The sequence below is a fragment of the Sapajus apella genome, unplaced genomic scaffold, assembly GCF_009761245.1.
Source record: "Sapajus apella isolate SASKATOON/1434 unplaced genomic scaffold, GSC_monkey_1.0 scaffold76, whole genome shotgun sequence".
Lineage (NCBI taxonomy): Eukaryota > Metazoa > Chordata > Mammalia > Primates > Cebidae > Sapajus > Sapajus apella.
This window is the reverse complement of record NW_022437016.1, coordinates 143,895-151,491: the sequence shown is the minus strand read 5'-3', so window position 1 is coordinate 151,491 and position 7,597 is coordinate 143,895. Positions and strand designations below refer to the sequence as shown.

The window sequence follows — 7,597 nt, the reverse complement described above, 5'->3', positions numbered from 1 at the left end:
CTTTGCAAAGGGCTCCTACAAATGTGATTTCCATTTCCCAGCCTGCAAACCACACACCTCCCATCCCTCACTTTCACTTCCAGAAGCACAATCCTCAGACTGGCACAGCTGTTAAGCCTCCAGTGCAGGGAACAGGTATATTTTAATTTGTCCCCACCCACTGACTTAATGAATTATTTCTCTCCTCCTTCAGGGACTTTCCTAACTTCCTTCTGTAAACGAAGGAAGGAGCACATGAGCATACTGTATATAACTATGCTTGGGAAAGCGTTCTTCTTCTCCTTCTTCTTTTTTTTTTTTTTTTTTTTTCCTTAAACCAAACTTGGTTTCTGTTGTAGGCGGTGCATTCTCTAGCAGGGTAGGGCCACAGTGTGCTCTTGAAGAGGGGAGGGGAGAGGAAAAGGGAAGGAGGAGACTGAGTGATTAAGTCACCCACTGTGAGAGCTGGTCCTCTATTTAATGGGGGGGTCTCTCTGCCCAGGAGTCAGAGGTACCTCCAGGAGAAACAGGAGCATGGCTGAGAATCTGGGGCTGAGCTGTGGGGAAACAGCCAGCTTGGAAATGCTGCCAGAGCAGGACAGCTGCAGGCCCAAGGCCAGGAGCAGGGGCGCATGCTGGGCACTCACTTGCTGCTACCTGTTGCTCCCCTTCCTCGCAGGACTCACCACCTATCTGCTTGTCAGCCAGCTCCGGACCCAAGGAGAGACCTGTGTCCAGTTTCAGGTAAGCCACACGCCACTCTGACCTGGGGGGGATCAGTGGACTCTCTGCAGGGAGCGGCAACTATTTCAGCTCTGGACAGAGGACAAAATTTCTTGATGTATCACATTCCTTGTTTCTACATGCAGAGGAAATGTAGAGTGGGAGGGGTGGAGAGGTTCAATTTGGTTTTTATTCTCAATATTTCTAGGGAATGAATTGTCCCTTCTTTTAAGATAGGAATAACCTTAAGCCTCATATTTTTAGATAATTATAATCATAGTGTACTGGTAATTTGGGAATATTCTTTTTTATTTAAGAAAAAATCTTTTAAAACTACATAACTAGGACATGGTCATTGGAAAAAAGTTAGAAAATACAGAGAAGGAGAGGAAGAAAGTCATCATTACCCAAACTCTTATAGCTGACCACAGTTAACAGTTTGGGATATATAATTCTGTACAGAATTATATGGAATATATATAATGGATTTTTAATGACATGAGATTATTCTGAGTCTCCTAATATTTATGATTTTATTTATATGCTAATGAAGTCACAACAGTATGATGCTATAGGTACACATTCCTATCTGTAGATGCTACAATTTCTTTACTCACTCTTTTTCTTGGGTTTAGAACTTTTTACCTTTCTAGAGCTTAAGAAAGAACCTCCTGTCTGATTCTCTATCTGTAAGGTCTTGCTGTGGCCTGGGAGAAGCCTAGTCAGAAAAAGAGTATAAGGTCTAGGGAGAACAGTGATAGGGACAAGGTGTAGGTGCAAGGAGAAAACATAATCCTTGGCCAGGAATATCAAAGACATACCTCAAAACCTAAAGAATGTGTTCTTCAAGTAATATCCTTTTTAAAAATGCCCCTTCATAATCTATGATGGCTGATTTAATTTCAGTTCAAAGTGTTAAATTGCAAAGGGAAAAAATTGGGTTTTCAATTGGTTTAACTGGAAATCTGGTCTCTAAGTCATCCTGGCCAGCTTCAAAGCGTAGACACCATGAGTAAGGAAGGGCAAATCTGTAATTCTCACTGCCCCATCAGGGTCAACAAACAGACTGTGATTCAGGCAGCAGTATCCATGGCCAGATGCCATTGCGCATAAAATGTAGAAATATGCAGACAACCCTGAAATGCTGTTTATGTTCAAAGAGAACCGCAGGCCATGGGAAGTCAGGCTTTGACCCTTGACCACCAAGGGGCTGGTTCCTGCTAGAAGTCAAGCACCAGCTCCCAGTTGGTGCTCTGGGACTCCGTTCTTGAATGAGACACTGAGTGGCCACCAGAAACCTGCACTGGGGTCTAAAGGTAGCCCAGAGGCATGACAGGTTCCCACCACCAAGACAATGTCTGAGAGCCGTTGGTCAGCAGAAGCCAGGGAATGCCTTTGTCTACCTAGAAGACCATCCAGCAGAACTTCACAGGCCAGGGAGGATCCATGACTTCCCCAGCCAGGAGGGGAGATGGAGATGGAGACCTGAGCTGTCACTAGACAGGAAGCTCACTGAAGGAAGGCATGGAATCTTTTTTACTCACTTCCGTGCCCCCAAATCTGTCATTGTGTCTGTCCAATTGCAGATGCTCAAGAAATGAGTAAGGCTGACACCATCCATTCTGTTATTAAACCCATCTTCCTGGAGAGCAGATGTGTGAGGATGATTGCAGTTGTGGTTTGCCCAGGCTCTGTAACTTACTAGTATGTCAGAATTAAAAAAGAGGGAAATGGGAGTGAAGCTGGGCTCATGCAGCAATCAGGGTCCTGAAAAGAAACAGCTGGCTTACTCAAGGAAGTGCGTTTATAAAAGAATATTTAAAGAAGATTTTGAAAGGGTTTTAAAAAGGGCCTATTTGCTGAGATGCAGACAGATTGAAGGGAACTGAAAGGGCTGGAGCACCCAGGACCAGCAATAATGGGAAACCAGTGACCATGCCTTGGCATGAAGGGCACATGGAGGGGAAGTGTTAAAGAAACCCAGAGATAACTAAAGCCTAGGAGAGGGCCTGCCTGGAAGACCTAAGGGCTCTGAGGAGAAAGGCAGTCACTGCCAAAACAGTAGGGAGAGTGCAGAAGGAAGAAAGGAATGCTGACTGCTCCCCCATGCCCCACCCTGCCTCCAATCCAATCCCATTGACCAGGCTCAGCAGGAAGCCAAGGCTCAAAGGGCCAGAGGCCGCTGAGCCTGGAGTCAGCCTCACAGGACACAGAGCAGGGCCAGGAAAGGTTGAGAGGGCATCCAGAGGGACTGATGAAGAACTGGCTCAGAGGAGATGGGAAAAGACTGGATTCAAGGAGGGAAAACCAAGGCACCCAGGAGAGCTTGGGTAGACATACAGTGAAATATGGCTTACTTCCAGTTATGAAAATAGGCATGTGGCTTCATTTCTTTGAGCCTTTTTCCTTTTTTCCAAAGGAGGTATTAATATCAATATTCTGACAGCACCAATAAGGCGTATGCAGGAGCACTGCATATGCTGGAAATGTGGAGAGAGCCACAGGAACATGGTGGCTGTGATGTGATCATCACTCTACCCCAGGCACAAGGCAACTACTGAGAAAATTTGATGTTGGCCTCAGGAAATATGCTATTTAAACATAGAGGCGCTATGGAATTCCAGATGTTCTCCTGGCCCAGCCATAGGGATGGGGTGGTTCAGGAAAATCTTTCTGGAGAAGGGAATGAAGGCACTTGGGCTAGAAGCTATGGCTGAGGACCTCATTATAGATAAAAACCAGTCAGATGGGCCAGGTGCGGTGGCTCTGGCCTGTAATCCCAGCACTTGGGGAGGCCGAGGCGGGTGGATCACCTGAGGTCAGGAGTTTAAGAACAGCCTGACCAACATGGAGAAGCCCGTCTCTACTAAAAGTATGAAATTAGCCAGGTATGGTGGCACATGCCTGTAATTCCAGCTACACAGGAGGCTGAGGAAGGATAATCGCTTGAACCCAAGAGATGGAGGTTGCAGTGAGCTGAGATCCCACCCATTGTACTCCAGCCTGGGCAACAAGAGCAAAACTCCCTGTCAAAAATAAAATAAATAAAAACCAGTCAGATGATCACATGTCACTGGTAATAACAAGGTCTTTGAAGACTAGCTGGCCTAAAGTGCCTGGTTTTGCAGATAGGGACAGGGGGCCGAAGGACAGATGAGGCTGAAGTTTTGCAGATAGGGACAGATGGGGCTCAGGGGGCTGAACAGATTGGCTCAAGCCCATACCTCTAGTCAGTGACAGAGCCACGACTCAAAACTGGATCCTCTGACCTCCTTCTCTGTGCATTCAGGCAGCCATGCTTGTGCTGTGCTAGGTGCCAGGCGGCCACACCATGGATCAAAGGAAGAAGGAGATTGGTAATGCCATGGAGGAAACTATTACAACTATACCAGATACTGAGTCTCACCCCTCTGCCAAGCTCCCAGGGAGGAGCTTGGCATGGCAAATCTATGTTACCCATAGAGTCACCCACCTAGGACTCCTGGCCCAGCAGAGTAAGGCAACCTGTGTTTTTCCAAATAGAAAAGAAAGAATCAGAGAGCTAGTACATCATGCTCATGTTACAGAAATGTAATTAAAAACAAAATCTTCTCCCAACCTAGAAATCCTCTCCACAAAGGTAGTAGAGAAATAAAACAGTTTTATTGCTGAACAAGCATTAAACCAGAATATGATGCACATCACAGGTAATCTACCAAGAGACGGTAAAGATAGAAATTTCACCCCCTTATGCAACCAAGCAAATATAACCCACTGCACAAAAGTTAACTGAAGAAAAAAAAAGCAAAGTGCATAACAGCATATATAATACAGTACCTTCATTTTATGAAAATATTTACTTATATGAACATGTTTGTAAATGCATAGTATATTTCAGGAAGAGCACAAAAGACATTGGTAATTCTGCTAGCATCCAGGTAGAAAACTGGGTGGCTTGTCTACAAAGGAAGGAGGGAGTCATTTACAAACCTAGCCTCTTTCATACAAAACGTGTACACTACCTATACAAAAAAGTACAGAAATAATAAAACCTGTTAGGACTTTTAGATTTCTGCAGAATATTAGGCAGATGTGTCTTGAAAGAGTTGTGGGTCAAAAGTTAAAACCCAGTTTGTATTCTGGCCTAGACACTTCTTAACCATGTTATCTGACCCTTTGGGGTCTCAGCTTCTTTATGTATAAAATGGGGATAATTAGAAATAATGTATGTGAAGTGTCTGTCAGGGAGTAGGGATTAGCAGATGTTAACAAGTATTATTATTACGGCCAGGGAATTTCCCGGCTCAGGGAAATTACATCATAGAGGACAACTTCTTCACCTGCCCTGGAATTTGCCATTGCGTGGCCAGAATGCAGGTGTTGATGCTAGAGGCCTTCTTGGTTGATGTTTATGAGCTGTCTCTCTGTCTCCTTCCCCACCCAACTCTTGCTTCCCAACCCCCACTATATTCCTCAATCCATTTTTTACCTGGCTACGCTTGACAGCTCTATAGGCTGGGCATTCTTAGGGCCCTGCAGTGGCTTCCACTGCCCTCAGATTGGGCCCACTCTGGCCCAGGTGCCCTGAGACCAGCCCTCCATCCTCCCTGGGCACAGCTCTGGCACTCAGAGTCTGTGCTTCAGGCAAAGCAGAATGCACCAAGGTGGCTCAGCCCAAGCCCAGCAGTGGCAGTACCACACAGTGAATCCTCAGGGATGCTGTAGTAGGCATTCCTCCCTAGGGTTTAACCACCGCCCTACCTGTCCTTCCCTTTTCAGTCTTCCTTCTAGAATCATCTGCACGCTTTCCCCACATTCTCCTTGGTTCCCTGCAATCTCACTTCCATGCCTTCCTGAAAATCTCTACAATGCTCCTGGCTTTTGTTCCCTGTACCATTCTTCCCTCCTGAGGCCTCCTGGTCTCCAATCCGACCAATAGGATCCTGTAGTAATGGCTTGGGCTTCCGAGTCACACAGACTTGAGAGAAAGCCATGGCTCCACCACATCACAGCTGTGACCTCTTAATAACTTACTATATAGCGAAACCATGCTAATTTTTTTTTCATATTAAAGATTTTGAGACAAGTGAATGATATCATGCTTACAAAGCACCTAGCATGGTATCTGGTAGGTAAATATGTGCAATACATGCTTTCTATCATTACTACATGCACCATCTTAACAACGGAAATCACACAATGAGGAAACTGTTATCATCCACATTTTACAGATGGTAAAACTGAGGTTTAGAAAAGCTAAACAATGTGCCCAGTCACACAGTTAAAGAATGTGACATCATTCTCAGCAAACTGACAGAAGAGCAGAAGATCAAACACCACATGTTCTCACTCATAGGCGGGTGTTGAACAATGAGAACACATGGACACAGGGAGGGGAGCACTACACACTGGGGTCAGTTGGGGGGAAATAGGGGAGGGACGGTGCGGGGTGGGGAGTTGGGGAGAGATAGCAAGGGGAGAGATGCCAGATGTAGGTGATGGGGAGGAAGGCAGCAAATCACACTGCCACGTGTGTACCTATGCAACAATCTTGCATGTTCTTCACATGTACCCCAAAACCTAAAATGCAATAAAATAAATAAATGGGAAAAAAAAAGAATGTGACATTGGGATTTAAATCCACTCTATATATTTCTCCTAATCACTATGTTGTCTGCCTCTGGGCATAAGTCCTACAAAGTATTTGCCTCCTAGGATGGGAAGGAGGATTTAACTATGAAAAAGCATCTACCCTATAGTAAGTGCTCAATAAATGTCAGTCCTCTTCCTCCCCTGAGGGTTATCTGGCACACAGAAGGCACTCACTAAATGTTTTCTGGATAAAGGGAGGGATGGAGGGGCGGGCAAGGTACTAGACCTCCCTGGGCCATAGACTCACTGTCTATAAAATGAGGAGGTTAATACACTTCCTATATAGCACTATAGTGAGAATTCCGCAAAATGTCCAGAAAGCTGCTGCCATAGAGTAGATGCTCGGCAGACAGGATTCCTCCCACCCGCTTCACCTGGGATGTGCCCTCTTACCTCATTCAAGTTGTTTCCTCTTTCAGAAGGATTATCGATCACGATAATCACTTTCAGTGTTGTCTACAGAAAACAAACAGATAGTTGAGATCAAAATACTTTGTGAATTGCAGACCACTTATCCCTCAGTGAAGACGCCCCTTCTGTAACCTCAGGAAGCACCAGCATATCTGGAAGATATTCAATCCAAAGATCAGGTTGTTGGCAAAGGGAAGGGAAACCAGAGGCAGTAAAGATGCACTGAGGAAGTGCAGAGGCAGGAAGGATGAGCAAGCCAGGCTGTGAATCCCAGTCATCCAGGCAGTGTGCAGCTGGTAACTGCAAGATCCACTCAGTCGCCAGGTAAAGTGAACATATTGCCAAGTGCCAGGCCGGCTTGGAGAGCTCCTGCATCCCCACCTGATGAAGCACACCCTGCAGACTGCAACAACACACAGGCTATAAGAGGTCATCTCCCAGCCTGACCTTCTTAAGGAGGCCCTGCAGCTGATGGCAGCAATGAGCTGGGGATGTGAATGGGTGGGGCATAAGTTCAATTCCCTCAACCCATTTGTGTTCTGAAAGGGCAGAAGTTCAAAAGCCTGAGGAAGCCTATTGAATGCCTGTCCTTGGGGAAAAGCAGTTGCCGCCCAGGGTTCCTATAGCATCCAAATCCACTCCTTGTGATAGAGATACAAGGGTGACTTCTGTGTACAACTGAAGTCCTAAGACCAAAAGGAGGATGTGAGGAACCAACAATACAGCCCCACAAGCATTTATTAAGTCCAAAGAAAGAAGGAAAATGAACTTTATGTGTGTGGCCTTTCTGAGCCATCACAATAGACCTGGAAGGAAAGAATTATTGTGTGCTTTCTGAATCTTTCGGTTCAAA

The 7,597-nt window shown here is 45.6% G+C and overlaps 1 protein-coding gene across 1 annotated transcript in view; it reads left to right on the top strand.

Moving 5' to 3' along the window:
- The first annotated feature begins 311 nt into the window (after nt 1-311).
- Nucleotides 312-7,597, top strand: part of TNFSF15 (TNF superfamily member 15) — a 21,999-nt gene continuing 14,713 nt past the window's right edge. The window contains exon 1 of the mRNA XM_032251419.1: nt 312-723. Coding sequence (XP_032107310.1) covers nt 460-723 — 264 coding nt within the window. The 5' untranslated portion in view covers nt 312-459. The remainder of the gene's footprint in view (nt 724-7,597) is intronic.